The sequence below is a fragment of the Typopeltis vanoorti genome, chromosome 6 (genome assembly GCF_054136105.1).
Source record: "Typopeltis vanoorti isolate ZY-2024b chromosome 6, IOZ_Tvanoo_1.0, whole genome shotgun sequence".
NCBI lineage: Eukaryota > Metazoa > Arthropoda > Arachnida > Uropygi > Thelyphonidae > Typopeltis > Typopeltis vanoorti.
The window spans coordinates 146,594,189-146,610,742 of NC_143554.1; the positions used below are offsets into that span (position 1 = coordinate 146,594,189).

The 16,554-nt window shown below is 33.3% G+C and overlaps 1 protein-coding gene across 1 annotated transcript in view; it reads left to right on the forward strand.

Moving 5' to 3' along the window:
- LOC150106041 (uncharacterized) overlaps positions 1–16,554 on the forward strand; it is a 54,952-nt gene that overhangs the window by 22,582 nt on the left and 15,816 nt on the right. Inside the window, exons 5-6 of the mRNA XM_090393782.1 lie at positions 9,327–9,368; positions 16,430–16,468. Of these exons, the coding sequence (XP_090249908.1) occupies positions 9,327–9,368; positions 16,430–16,468 (81 nt within the window). The remainder of the gene's footprint in view (positions 1–9,326; positions 9,369–16,429; positions 16,469–16,554) is intronic.

A 16,554-nucleotide genomic window follows, 5' to 3' on the forward strand; every position in this document is an offset into this window, starting at 1 on the left:
AATTCCTTTACAGCAATCTTTCCTCCATTTCTGAGCTTCTTCAACACCCTCCAGAATATCTTGCCACTTTCTTGATATTATTTCCTTTGTTCTTACAAAAGGCTTCCCATGACTTTTGTTTAGTTAGTTTTACACAGTGTTTAGCTTTCTTACATTTGTCTCTGTATTCTTTAAGAGCACAATTTGACTTATTTGCCACGAACGTTTGATATGCTTTCTTCTTTTCCTTCACTGCCTCTTTACCTTCCTGTATCCACCATGTAGTTCTGATTTTTCTATCCTTGTAGACAACCTCACCACATACCTCTCTGGCTGAATCAAACAATGTTTTCGTCAGGGCTTGCCACTGAATCTCCAAGGTCTGGTTCCTGTTCTCAAACTCTTTCATTTCTTGAATAAGAAATGAAAGAGTTTTTGCATTTTAGTCTACAGTTCACATCTGAGAGCATCTCAACTTTTATTCACTTTAACATTTTCTTACATGTTCTTTTCGATATGAAATTCAGCGTTGTCCTGCTTAAGGAGAAATTGTGATCTTTCTAGTTTCAAATCCGCTTCTGTACACCCTAGTGCTCTGCACCAGTGAGAAAACGTAACTATCAACAATAACATGGTCAATGAGACTTTTCGTATTCCTTACTTCTTTTCTCCAGGTGAATTTGTGTACATTTTCATATTGGAACATTGTGTTAGTAATAACTAGTGCATGTACTGAGCAGAAATCCAACAGATATTTTACATTAACTTTGCTCTTTTCTCCAAATTTTTTCAAAATATTTTTTATGTCTCACGATCATTTCCAACTCTGTATTTTATTTCTCCAACAAGGACCAACTTTTCATTTTTCATTGTGTCAGTTGCTTTCTCTAAAACCTCAAACATTTCCTCCACTTCTATCTTAGTAGAAGTGGAGGAAATGTTTGACTGTCATTGTCTGGATATAATATATTCTATTTATTGCTCAGAAAGATCTCACCAGTTTTTCTCTTTTTTGTTTGAATCCTACCTGTTATGTCAATCTGGTACTTTTCCAATTCATTCAGGCTTCTTATGTTCATAGTACCGATCTTGAACATGGTGATGTTGAGTTCTGGAGTGTTTTAGGATTTGTTCCAGTAGCTGACTTTTCACCGTTTGCTCTAGTTTCCTGGCGAAAAGAACGGGGGCATTGATTAACCGAGCGACGCCCCAGCCAGCATGAAATTCTATCATGTTGCAACAACATTTTATCATGGTTAAAGCTAATAAGAATACAAGTTGATCAGCTAAATCCCAAATTGCCAGACCATCCTCATTGTTTCAGTATCCAGGTAGATACCTAACAGGCTGCACTACTAGAATGAGGATTGGATTAGGTCAAAAGCCCTGGTCGGTTCTTTGCATTCCTTTAAAGGCTATGTGGAGGTATACGGCTATGACCATTAAGCACCCCATAAAGATATATGCTTTTTTCTGGTTAAGGTGTAAAGGTGAGTACACCAGCCCACAGACTGCCATTGCTTGAGCACGATTTAACTTTTTCGGTGTGTGTATGGGGGGGGGATGTGGATATGTCGTGTTTGTGCCCTTAATGGTGTTTGAGAGGGGTTTGTTATAGGGGTGTGTGTGTGTGATAGAGAGAGAGAGAGACAGAGAGAAAGAGAAATTTCCCTTTAATTTTCAGTCTCGCTATAATATTTCTTTAACGCCTGTTTCAGTTCTCTGTAAATCCCTTGGTTTTGGTCATCGAATGGCAGTTTGTTGTTCATGTCAGGTATGTAGAAGTTTTGGGTGGCTTTTCCATTGCGATTATTGTACTTATATATTATGTAGTTTGTTGACTGTGGTTTTATTATCTGATATGTTGTTCTGGTTGCTCTGTAGGTTGGAGTGAAGTAATGTTTTAACATGACTCTGTGGTGTTATCAGTGTTACACTTTAAATATTTTGTGTTCTGTCCTTGCTCCCTGTATAAGTGTGGGCTATTCTCTTTGTTCCCAGAATATCAGTTTTACCATTTTATCTTTCATGGATTGTAATCTGTTAAGTTTGTAGTCTGTGCAGAATGAGTATGATGTAATTGTGCATCATAAAATGTTTTCACATCATGCTTTACAGATAACTATTTTTGTGTGTGTTGAGCAATGTCTTTTAATCGACATAGTTTGCTTGCTATTATCCTGAGTTTGTTGTATAGAAAATTTGTATTGTCTATTCCAACTTTGATCAGCATCGAAGTGAAGTCCGAGATAACGTGTTGCATTCACCTGTGTGATGTTTGTGGTTTTAGGATCAGCGCTTTTTGTATAAGAGGATGGAAGTTGGAGAGTAAGATATTTAATTTCTATGGGTAGGGCTTCAGGTTTTTGAATATCATTAGCTTTTTTTTTTCAGGGTTTATATATATAAGTCTAGCTGACCCTGCAGGTAGTGCAAGACCAAGGTGATAAGATTAGTGATCAGAGCTTATTCTACTTTTACCATGAGTTACCTTGGTCTTGCACTACCTGCAAGGTCAGCTAGCTAGACTTGCATTACGTGCAGGGGCAAACTTGACTTATTTGTCTGTTTGCTTACTTGGGAAATGGAGTAAAACCAAGTTTAAAATAGCTTGGTATCTTTAACATATATATATATATACAGGGTGTTCGGGATAAATTTGACAGTTTCGTAAGGAAAAAGAAAATCTTCTTTGTATCTATTAAATTTAATGAATTGACAAAAAAACATTACAGGCAGAGTTAATTACAATACTATCAACAAGATTTACTCAAAATAACCACCATTAGCATCGATCACAGCTTCAATTCTGCTTCGGAACCTCGAACAAGCTGATGCTACAGTCTCCCTGGGAAGGGCCGCAAAAACTGTTTTAATTTTATCCATTAACTGGGCTTTTGTATTACTGGAAGTGCGATTGGTGTCTTTTTCAACTGCGCCCCATACAAAATAATCCATGGGGTTAAGGTCTGGGGAGTTTGGAGGCCAAACATTTGGACTGGTGAAGTCGTAGAAATTTTCAGACAACCATTTTTGACTTTTCCCAGAGGTGTGGCAAGGGGCCGAATCCTGCTGCCATACATACGGCCTACCATTGGCTACCCTTGTTATCCAGGGCTTGACTACAGTTAGCAACTCCACGAACAAAGCCCGAATTCCAATGCCAGGGTTCTTCAACACCTGTTCCTGCAGATTTGCGAGGAATTCTGCTGTACGAACGCAATCAGATCGTCTGCTAGGGATCTTTCTTCTTGCTACATCCTCGTAGTCACCATTGCAAGTCTCTAGTTCATGCCTGATTGTTTTTACTGTATTCAGGGAGCATTGGGCAGCAGTCGTAATATCCTTATTTTGATGGCGGGCACGAATCATCATGATACAAGTTATTCTCTTCCATGATTCAGGTGTGTTCCAGCTATCCATCCTTTCTGACATCTCGTATATGAATGAAGAAGGGTTCAAACTTTTAAATGAAGAGAAGTGTGTGTTAATACATGTAACTTACGGAAAAATATAATTAATTATAAATATGTCAAATTTATCCCGAACACCCTGTATATATAATGTGTGCCGATTTCAGTTAGTCAGTTAGTGATTTCATTGATATTGTGTAAGCGATATTTGCGTTGTTCTGAATGGATAGTATGGCAATGTCGTCTACGTATTGGAGGATTTTACTTTTTAGGGGAAGATGGCGAATATCATGTGCATGTGTTAAACAGAATGGTAGTTGGAACAGCTCCTTGTGGTACTCCACAGGTTACCGGTACCTCTTTGCTTTGCTCTGATCTTATAAGTGCGATGTGTTTTCTGTTTTTCATGCGTTTTGAACCATTGTATTAGAATACCTCCGATTCCGATATGTGTTAGTGTGTTGAACAAAGTTTTTTGAGTTAGTGTATCAAACGCTTCTCTTAGGTCAATAAAAACGACTATTACTCTTCTATTTTTCTCTAATGCTGCGTTTATTAGGTCTGAGAAATCTTCCAGGAGTGTTGCTGTTCCTTTATTTTTTGAAAGCCATGTTATGTTTTTGGGATGATTTGGGATTTTTCAACATATGGGGAGAGTTTGCAATACACAATGCTCTCCATGATTTAATTGTTTACAGACAATGTGGCGATGGGTCTGTAATTACTTATAATGTTTCTTTTTCCGTGTTTTCCCTCCTTTAGTGTTTCAGGTATGTATCCCGTTTCGAAGCGTTTATTTAGCCGTTTTAGTGTAATTGGACATATGTTAGTTGAGTGTTTTTTTTAAGTCTTTTGGTCTGATTCCTTCTATTCCTGGTCCTTTCTTAGAGTTAATTTGTTGAATTGAAGTGACAGTTCTTCTCTTGCTACTCTGGGGAACCGCACTGACTGGATTGCCCGTGGTCCTAGTGGAGAATGTTTCTTTGTGTGAGGAGAAAATGTTTCCTATGGTTTTTGGACAGAGTTTGTGATGTGCTGCTTAAAGTTGTTTGCCAAATGTTTGAAGGATTCGGGCTCGCAAGCTATTAGTTTTTTAAACCAATTGCTTGACTATGGTTTCTTAATCCTGCTAGCTTTTATGTTGTTGCACTGTCAGTGAGTCACATCACACAGGGGGAGGTTGAGGAAAACCCTCTCATTTCCTTATTTGAGTGTAACGACTATAGAATCCTTTTCCATAGAATCAAAAGATTCTATGGCAGCACCAATTTTCTGGCTTAGTTGAATTATGTATCTTTTAAATGTTCAGTAGCAATTTCTGGGACCATTTATGATGAGATCATTTTTATGCTGTTGTTAGTTTAGGAGTTTGTGATGTTGCTTTAAGGATTTAGTTCTTGCCGATAGTTCCACTATCTCTTTAATTAAGTTATGTTGTCTTTCCGTTAGCTCTTTAACTCTGTTTTTAATTTCTCTAATGATCTGCAATACGTCTTATACTGAACTGTTATTAAATTTAATAATTTCCTCATATTGATTGAATTTTTTGGTAATTTGTGCGCTATGTTTTTCAAATAGTTCTCCAATAAAATTAATTAAACAGTCTTTTAGGTTTTGTAAGCTATTTTCTAGTAATACATTCAAAGTGGGCTCACCTGAGTTTCTGTCATTGTACTCCTTGTTTTGCATTTCCTTTATTGTTGATTGCTATGTTATCTGTTTAGCGCCTGCTATGTTATCTGTTTAGCGCCTGCTATTGTTTTCTGCATTGGCCCTTTCCCGCTTGCCCTCGAAAGCGACATTCCTTTGTTTTCTCTACAATGTGGGCACTTCCACTGGTTACGCTTCGCATTAGATTTTCACTGCAAAGTGGCCTCGGACAATCCCGAATGTAGAAAATGCACATTTCCCTGGCAATTCCTGCATGATATGTAGTTTTGTACCCCCGTTAGGTCTTCCTGACATTTATAGTACTTCATATTTTGGTTTTGGCAATCCTGGTGTGACTTCTAAAATGACGACTTCCTTTGTTCTATTCTTACATGGATGACCACTGTATACTTGGAACATTGAAAACTTATATCTTAATTATTACCTAACAGATACTTAAAAGTTTTTACATCAATATGCTCAGCTTGAAGAACGGAATTCATTGATACCCTTTGAATTTTAATTCACAGAAATCTTTTACTTTATCCACAGAATCCTTTACTTTACCACCCAAAATATGAGAGCTTCGAAATGGCATGTTGCTGTCGCTTGCTGCTAAAGCGACCTATATCTTTTTTTTTTTTTTTTATAACATTTTATTATGTCTCAGTATAAATTACATACAATAATAATATTTACAATATTTACAATAAGGTTTATACAGAATTTTTCAATTTAGAATATAATAATAATAATAATATTAATTTTTTTTTTTTTTTTTTTATAAACGACTTATTTATTTTTACAATGAAAATGATAAGGTTTACTATCACACAGAGTATCTGCACACACACAATGAAAAACATATTATCTTTTCTGTACAGTACGAAAATTCGATATACAAAATGCAGAGTATATTTTATAAATATGAATATACATTTTTTTAAACTAGCTAAATATGGATTGGCACCAATGTGCACACAATTCACGATACAATGCAGTAATGCAACATACACACACAATTCAATAATAATAATAATAATTTTTTTTTTTTTTACATTTTATTATGTCTTAGTATAAGTTACATACAATAATAATATTTACAGTATTTACAATAAGGATTATACATAATTTTTTTTTTATGTCTCAGATGAATTGCATACATAGTTGCTGTAGTAATTATATATATATAATATTTATAACACATTTCAAGTGTGTATAACAGATACTTGCAACTTAGTAATTTTCTTCCTCGAAGCTTAGCTGAGCTTATCTGAGGAAGATAATAGATGACAGAGGGTGGTGGTTTCATGGTTGTGTTCCTATACTGGTCACAAGCCAGGTGTTGATTTTACTGTTTGTTGGTACGTGCTTGAAAGACTTCGACTGCCGTTACAGTTTAACATTTTTTTTTTGTGTGCAAATAGGGTTGGATTTAGACATGGTGTGTTTGTTTCTTTGTGTTCTTGTAGTGATAGTTTTTTGGGAGGGGGGTTTGTCATAGGTTTGTGTGTGTGTGTATGTGTGGTGGGGGAGAGAGAATCAGGAATTTCTCTAATTTTCATTCTCGCTATAATATTTATATAGTGCCTGTTTCAGCTCTCTGTATGTTCCTAGGTTTCTGTTGTCGAACGGCAGTTTGTTTATCATGTCAGGTACGTAGAAGTTTCGGGTGGCTTTGCCGTCGTGATTGTTGTACTTATATGTTATGTAGTTTGTTGACTGTGGTCTTGTTATTTGATATGTTGTTCTGGTTACTCTATATGTTGGGCTGTAGTAGTCTTTTAACATGACTGTGTAGTGGCGTAAGTGTTTCACCTTAAATATTTTGTGTTTTGTCCATGCTTCCTGCATAAGAGTGGGTTGTTCCCAGAATATCAGTTTTATCATTTTATCTTCCAACCATTGTAACCTGTTAAGTCTGTAGTCTGTGCAGAATGCGTATGATGTGATTGCATATCTTAAAATGTTTTCACATAATGCTTTATAGATTAGTATTTTTATGTGGGTTGGGGCAATATCTTTTAATCTGTATAGTTTGCTTGCTATTATCCTAAGATTGGTATGTAGGTAGTTTGTATGGCTATTCCAACTTTGATCTGCATCGAAGTGAACTCCAAGGTAGCGTGTTGTTTTCACCTGTGTGATGGTTGTGATTTTAGGTTCTGCACTTTGTGTATAGGAGGATGAATGTTTGATAGTGAGATATTTGGTTTCTATGGGCAGGGTTTGGGGGTTTTTGAATATCATTAGCTTTGTTTTTCCATTTATATATATATGCCGTTTTCGGTTAACCAGTTAGTGATTTGATTGATGTCGTGTTGCATATTTTTGTAAGCGATATTTGCAGTGTTGTGTATGGATACTATGGCAGTGTCGTCTGCATACTGGAAGATTTTACTTTTTAGGGAGAGTTGGCTTATATCGTGTGTGTATATATATGTTAAATAGAATGGGAGATAGGACAGCTCCTTGCGGTACTCCACAGGTTACATGTACCTCTTGGCTGTGTGCTGATCCTATACGTGTGATGTGCTTTCTGTTTTTCGTGTATGCTTTAAACCACTGGAGTAGACGGCCTCCAATTCCGATATGGGTAAGTTTCGTTAACAAGGTTTTGTGTTAGTGTGTCAAATGCTTTTGTTAGGTCAATGAAGACCACTATTGTTATTCTGTTTTTATCCAATGCAGCGTTTATTAGATCTGTGAAATCTTCCAGGAGTGTTGTGTTCCTTTATTTTTTTGAAAGCCATATTGTGTTTTGGGTATGATTTGAAATTTTTCAACGTATGTGGAGAGTTTCTGATGTACAGTGCGCTCCATGATTTGGTTGATTACAAGCAGCGTGGCGATAGGTCTGTAATTACTTATTATGTTTCTTTTTCCCTGTTTGTGTATGGGTGTGATTAATGCAGTCTTCAGTGTTTCAGGTATGTGTCCCGTTTCGAAGATTTTATTTAACAGTTTTTGTATAACTGGAAGTAGGTCGGTTGAGTGTTTCTTGATGTCTTTTGGTCTGATTCTGTCTATCCCCGGTCCTTTGTTAGGATTTATTTGTTGAATTGCCAGTGATAGTTCTTCTTTTGTTACTGTGGGGAACCACATCGACTGGGTCGCTCGTGGACCTAGTGGAGAATGTTCGTATGTGTGAGGAAAGGTTGTTTCTTGTAGCTTTTGGACAGAGTTCACGAAGTGCTGATTAAAGTTGTTTGCCAACTGTTTGAGGGATTTGGGGTCGCAGGCAAAGCTGTGTTTTATTGTTTCTGAGGCAGTGGTTCTGTGTATATTGTCCAGCATTTCATTAATCAGGTGCCAGGTTTGCTTTATGTCATTCTGTGCTGTTGTTAATTTGTTGCTGTAATAGTCTCTTTTTGCCGTTCGAATCTGGGTTGTTAGGAGATTCCGTTTTCTTTTGTATTCAGCTTTTAAAGCGATATTGTTCGGTGACTTCTTAAGTTGTTTCCATAGGGCATCTTTTCTTTGTATGTCTGTTAGTATGTTGTCTGTTATCCATGGATTTTGTTTCGTTTGGGGGCGTATTTTTATTTTTCTTAATGCTTTGTTGTATATTTTGTTAAATGCAAGTTTAAGATTATTATATACAGCTTCAGCAGAGTCTGAAGATGCTATCTGCATCTAGGCTGTTTTTCTGATTTCGTCGTTCACTATTGCTTCGTTTACAATGCTATGATACTGTTTTGTAGTCTCAGTGATTTTTATGGGTTCTGGTTCAGTGTGTAACAGCAATGCTGTGAAATAACGGTCTGCTAGTTTGCATGTTATGACGGCTGCTGTGTGGCTGTTAGGAGTTAGGAAGGGCCCTTATATTTATATGATCAATGCAGGTTGAGGTTGTTGTGTTTCCGACTATCTCTTCTCGTGTATACGACTGTATGGATGGGGTTATGATAATAATAATAATAATTAAATAAATAATAAAAATAAATAATAATAATAATAATAATAATAATAATAATAATAATAAAATAAATAATAAAAATAAATAAATAATAATAACAATAATAATAATAATAATAATTAAATAAATAATAAAAATAAATAAATAAATAAATAATAATAATAATAATAATAATAATAATAATAATAATAATAATAATAATTAAATAATAAAAATAAATAAAAAACAAATAATAATAATAATAATAATAATAATAATAATCATTTCTAGTTTTATAACATGGTTTCATATTTTTGCATTCTGTAAAAATTGGTTCTGCTTTTTTTCGTATAACCTTTCAACAAATATTCCTTTTATTTATCTAGCTTCTCTACAATCTAATGAGTTCACTCAAGAGTCAAGTTGAGGTAAGTTCTTGATCTGTTTATAATTCTATAATGCTTGTTAGAATTTTCCTTGAACTTGAATTTGGAATAACACAATAAACATACTTTTTATACGTCAAAAACTTTAACAAGAGTTATGTCTGCTGTTGGCAGATGAATTCACTAGGGAATGGTACTAAATCGCAAATGGAATTTAGCATTGAGAGGGTAACAGTATCATGACATAGTCTTAAAAATCGGAAGTTTTACAAGGGGAAACACAAGAATATAATTTAATCTAACAGCATTCAGTTATCTTATCTTAAGTGGTTTATACTACCCTACACGACAAACAGACACCCTCCGAGAGTTGGGTCGTGGCAGAAGCATCTAGCTTAGGGAGGTGGGGGGGGCGGTCAGCGTAATTATTCCTGTAAATGCATATGCTCGTCTGGCATTTCTTCATTTAGTAGATTAAGAAAACCTTAGTTTCCTTGAAGCAAAGCCTGCTATGATTATATAACATTTACTTATCCCACACTCAGAAAAGTAATCATAAAGATTCTCCGACTCCTAAGAAGTAGAACTTAGTTTTGATTTCAACTGTAGATTGGTTTGTACTAGGGTAACCAACTTTTGAACATGAAAATAAGCGAGGATTGGGTCGCGACAAATTTTTGAGAAATTTTTGGTATGTGAATCCTACATTAATTGATACGATGGTTTATATTTAAAATATACAAATTACAATATAAATTATAGCACATCAAAATATTTAATAAGTTTAAACATTTATACTTTACATACAATTAAAATATCCATACTTCTTAGATTAAACTTATTTATATTTATCGACAGATGCTGCAGCAGCTTTCATTTTTTTGTCTCCTTGTGTAAACTGCAAAAACTCTTTACAATCATAATCAAAATTAATCACTACCATTAGTTCTAATTTAATTAATTCTAAGCTACTTTGATTCCTCTTATCTATCCATTTATTGTTCATCGTTGAGAACATTGTCTCAGTGTGGGCATTTAAGCCTGGAATACTTAACACAAAGCCTAAAATTTTACCAAGATTTAGAACATTGATTTTCTTGTTATTTAATTCAGTAAATATATTCACTCACTTTTGTTCAGTACTTCCTGATTTCACCATATTCACGACACTCACTGCAATACAAAACTCTTCATTTACAATATCAACATGAAATTGTTGATCAATGGCTTGCAAATTCCTGAAAGAAAGCTCACTGTCCAAATTTAGGGGCACAAGACAATGGCTGGGATTTGCATAAGATAAATCAAAATTCTTGGAAATGTACTTGTACAATGAACAGTAAAAATTAAAAAAATCATGTTTATTTTTCGTTTTATTTTATTTTTTTTTTTGTAGGCCTGGTGTCATACAGTTTAAAATATTTTCAGTGGCATTACCAAAAAGAAACTGTCCTTTATCCTCTGTTGAATTTTACTACCTAAACATTGCATTATACTTTAGCATTCAATGACACTAAGATCTGCAGTTTCAAGGGATTTGGCATCTTGAACAAGAACACACTCATTTTCTGGATCCTCATCACTGAATTATTTTTTTCAAGATTTTTGGACAGTTGTTGACACTTTTAAAATAACTCTTAATAGTTAACTAGTTCTTTATTAACCTATCTATAGCTGATTTCAAAGAAAGCCACCGAGTAAGAATATGACGAAGAATTTCAAGAAAATCAAAGAATGATTTTAATTCTTCTCTTCTTTTTGCAGATACTGCCAAGTGTCCATAAATTTTTAAAACTATCATTTCAATATCAATATCCAATATCAATATCCAGAGGCATGTTTGGTTGCATTATGCAAAATATGATTGCAGCAGTTTGCTTTAACCATGTTTTCATTGTCTTCTGTGAGCAGCTTCATTATAGAATTATCTTTCCTGTAATTCACGTGTGCATTATCTGCACAAGATGAACTAACATTTTTTATATTTAAATTTTGCTCATGAAGGGAAGACTTTATCATGCTATGAATGGAGTTAACTGTCTCATCAGCTTGCACAATGAAGTCCAGGAGTCTGTTTATTATGCCACTTAGAGGGTCAAAATATCTCATAACTAGAGGAAACATCTTTCTATTTCTATTGTTCGAAGTCATCAGTTGCGATTGAAAACAAGTTGCTAGTTTTTGAAGGATCTTTTAAAACATCGATAAAGCCCTGCACACTCCTTGGAGCCAGAACATTTTTCACAATTGCTTCTGCCTTTGTTCGACCAAAATACTTTGAAAATGAATGCAGATACAACGGTTGGTAAGAACGCAAGATAGGAAACAGACAAACAAAATCCTTTTTCGACGCAGTTCATGCTTCTATAACTGATGTTGTGTTTAATAGTGTGAAAAACTAACGCTAGCTCAACTGCAGTGTTTGTTTCAGTTACTGAAAAAAGAGGTTCAAATTCGAAGGTCCTTCAGTGCTGGAATGTTGCTTGCTGTCATGGCACAGGGCAAGTGGCACAGGGTCCCCGCAAAGCGCAAAAAATTGAAAAAAGAAAATCAATGATTTTTTTAAAATTATTATATAAATTAATATTGTAATTATTATATTAAAAAATATTATTATATAGAAAAATATATGTATATAATTTTACAACCAACTGTTGTTGTTATAGTACGCGAAATAAGATCGTCGCGCTAGAACGGTAGTATTTGAAACTACTCTAAGATGCAGCATAGTGATAGGGAAAAGTGCATTTTAAAACAGGTGTTTTTTAATAATTTTAAGGATTTTTTTTTTATTTTAGTTTATGATTTTATGAACAAGTATATACACGTACTGTAATGGCAATATTTTTATGTGACATTACTTGCAAAACATCTTAAAAATATATTTTGTAAACTGGTTTTAGGTTATCCGACATCAGAATTTTTCTTCAATAGCAGTTTTCACTCTATATTAGATTTATTTATTTTCTAATATTATCTATTTTAGATATATTTCATTTATCAGGTAGGTAATTTTGTTTTAATTTATTAACTTATTTTATAATTAAATTTATCGTATTTAATTATTGAGTATGACTAGTCGTGAGAGAGATTATTATGGAAGAAAATACCCAAGTGGGCATGAAAAATGAAAGCGAAAACAAGAAAAAGAAGCGGCTGAGGAACGTCAAAGAAATTCACTGTTTAAATTTATGAAGTTGAACTCATATATTTGTTCAGATATATCAGTTGATAACGGGAGTTTTGAAATAACTAGAAACAGTTCTTCGGCTTCAACATTAATTAATAATGAGAGTTCTGAAATACTCAAAGGAAGCGTAGAACATGATCGCGTTTGGTCAAACAATGAGTATTGAAGATCCTAAAACTGAGACACTAGAGGAAGGTGAACTATTTACTATTGATGATCCAGCAACATGGCCCAATTTGAACAACGCAACACTAACACAAATTGTACAACGTGGTCCACCGTTTCCTCCGACTGAAAATGATTTTCCAAACGATTACAACAAGAGGTGTTTTTCCACAGCTCACTATGTTAGAACAATTGCAAACGGAGAGTAGCAAAATAGAAGATGCTTGGTATATTCCAACTCTATTTTTTGTTTTTGTTGCAAATTATTTTCTTCTGATGATATTTTTTTTTATCTAATAATGGCTTTTCTGACTGGCGACATGTAAGTGAAAGATTAAAGTCGCACGAACGAAATCCAGTGCACATGAAATGCATGTATTCATGGACACAAATGGAATGTAATTTAAAAAATCACAATACAATTGATCAGGCAAATCAAAATGCCATAAAATTTCAAGCAGAATGGTTAAGAAATGTTTTAAGACGAATAGTAGCAGCAATTCTTTATTTATCCGAACATAATTTAGCTTTTAGAGGTAATTTTGATACTTTGTACACAGCCCATAATGGTAATTTTGTTTTGGAATCATAGAATTAATTGCAGAATTTGATCCACTTTTAAAAGATCATTTAATGCGATGTTCGGGAGAAAAAAAATTATAGGTAAGAAACAAAATTCGTATCTATCACCCATTGTGCAAAATGAATTAATTGTTGATATGGGAACCAAAAGTCAACAAAATATTGTAAATATGATACGCCAGGCAAAGTACTATTCAATAATTCTCGATTGTACTCCTCATGCTAGTCATCAGGAGAAAATTTCAGTAATTTAAAAATTTTTACATATATTTGAAGCAGATATTGAAATTCGTGAACACTTTTTGACGATTTTAACAACTAATGACACTAAGTAAAGGTATATGAAAATATAAAATCATTTTTGAATAAATTAAATCTTAAATTGTCAGATTGTAGAGGGCAAGGGTATGATAACGGAGCGAATATGAAAGGAGTATATAAGGGAGTCCGTGCTTACATTTTAAATGAAAACGAAAAGGCATTTTATACTCCTTGCGCCTGTCATAATTTAAATTTGATTTTAGGGGATGTCGCAAAATCATCAATTATAGCAATAATTTTTTTAATGTTATACAAAAAATATATACATTATTTGCTGCCTCAACTTCACGTTGGGACATATTGAAGAAATTTGTTAAACAATTAACTCCAAAACCGTTATGTGATACAAGATGGGAATGTAGAATAGAATCAGTTGGAGCTGTACGTTTTCAAATTCCAGAATTTTAAATGCACTAAAAGAATTATTTAAAACTGCATCAGATAATACTATCAAAGTAGAAGTGGTTTCAATATATGAACAAATAGATTCATTTGAGTTTATACTAAGCCTTGTAATTTGGTATGAGCTATTGTCAAAAGTCAGTTTAGTAAGTCAAGAATTACAAAATGCAAAAATTCCCATAGACGTAGCAACTAAGCATGTTAAAGAGTTAGTGCAGTACTTTGAAGAGCAGGGAATATCAGGATTTGATAGCTGTTTTGAGATTGCTAAAGAACTGTCAAATCTAATAGAAATAGAAATTAAATTTAAAGAAAGTCTAGTACGTCGAAGAAAATTCTTTTTTGATTATGAAACGCCTGATGAATCCCACATAGGTGATAACAAAGATAATTTTAGGATAAATTTCGTTTTTGTAATTTTAGATACTGCTCTACAATCTGTCAAAAAAAGATTTGAATTGTATGAAATTCACGAAAAATCATTTGGATTTCTTTATGATATGAAATTAATAAGAAAAATGACAGAAAATTAATTAAAATTTTGTTGCAAACAGCTGTATCAAAAATTAAATACAGATATTGATGAATCTGAATTTTACAATGAATTAATTGTTTTTAGAAATATTGTTCATGAAGATGCACCGATTAATATTTTAAAATTCATAATTGCAAATAATTTGTCGGATATTTATCCAAATATTACTACGGCATTTAAAATATTATTGACCAGTCCAGTTACGGTCGCATCAGCAGAAAGGTCATTTTCCAAATTAAAATTAATAAAAACCTATTTGCGATCTCTTCTATGTTTCAAGAACGTTTGTCGCCTTGTCGTCCTTGGCAATATTAAGATTTCTTTTAAATCGTATAAGTTGATATACATATATTTCATTCTTTATAGTAAAAATGGATTTTTTTTCATATTTTTATATTATTATTTATATTATTAAATAATTCATTTTTCTGGCGTATTTATATGATAATGTGTACGAACGTAATAAAATAATATATCATGTACATACAAACTCATTTATTTTTTAACTAATTTTTCCCTTTACTTAAATTGATGCTAAAGAGCATACTTGTTTATTTATGTGCATAAATAGTTTTTATATTTGATTTAATTAATTACTTAACAAGGTATTCTTTCATTTATAATTTCCATAAATGTTACTAGCTTTCAGGGGCCCCGCTTTTCCATTTCGCACAGAGCCCCCCCCCCCCCCCCAAATGTAGAAACGGGCCTGACTTAAGTTACGTTTACATAATATGTAATTAGCTTTGTGAACGTTGGATTTTTGTCACGAGTACTGTTCTTCACATTTCTTCAGATAAACACACAAATATTTACATTCCTTTTTGGTTGCCTTTTTACATTATTACTTTCCATTTCACTGTCACTATCTATCACGAAAATATCCTATGACACTCGAAGTTCAAGGATACTGAAAATAATTTGAGAATGAATTCAGACACAACGCTTGGTAAGAACGCAAGATAGGAAACAGACAAACAAAATCCGAAAGTATATATCGAAAATCGCTACCAACAATTTGATTATTCCGAATAGGAATCGATTATTAAAATGGTGCCAAAGGTTACAAGATCAAAGCAACGATATAACATCTTTGCCGGAACACCCATGTATATTTGTTGGCTTGAACGGAATTGTGTTCGATTAGAATTTTCCAAACTATTGATATTATTGTCAAATTGTATTTGGCGGTTATAATATACATTGAAAAATTAACGAAAATGATTGATTATGAAAAATACGGGACTATTTGAAGATCAATTCGGAAGAGTTGGTCACCTTAGTTTGTACAAATGCTGAATATTAATGGCACGAAGAGAAGGACTTCTATTACTCAAAAGATTATCAAAGAATGCCAGTCAGTGTCCTATCAGTTCATGATATTGGTCAACGTTAGATTACACCAATTGCTTTCTTGATAATGGTGAGCAAAGTTTACGCACTTTATCATCTGACGACTATTTACACAAAATTTTCAAAATTTTCCTGTTTAAACTTTACAGTCCATTTGATTTGTCATTTTCTTTCTTTACTAGTCTTATTTAAATATAATTATCTACGCCTTTCTCTGACCTCATATTCTCGACGTAGTCAAGTTTGGATATTTTGACATCCTTGCTTTTATATTACTCTTCAGTAATAATTAAAATTATATATTAGTATTTTAATTTTTTTCTCCGACTGGAATACGGGGCAGCTCTATTATGGAATAAACTCTGCTATTTTTATATTCATGAGTCATCAAAAATTATGGAGAATACCTAGTAAGGTAATGTGTAATCAGCGATAAAGGCTGTCCAAATGGTCTTAGAATTTAGGATTCTACGAAATATGGTGCTGTCTCAATAATCATATTAATACAGGATGTGTATAATTACTTTCTTAAATGTCTTTTTTTTTTTTTTTCAGTTTTGTATAGATGTCATGGGTTGTGAAAAACCAAAGGCGGTGAGTTGATTTTACCATTACTTCATACGTCATTCAAAAAAAGTGTTGGTTGTCTTTTCCGTAACCTAAAATAATTATCAAAGAAA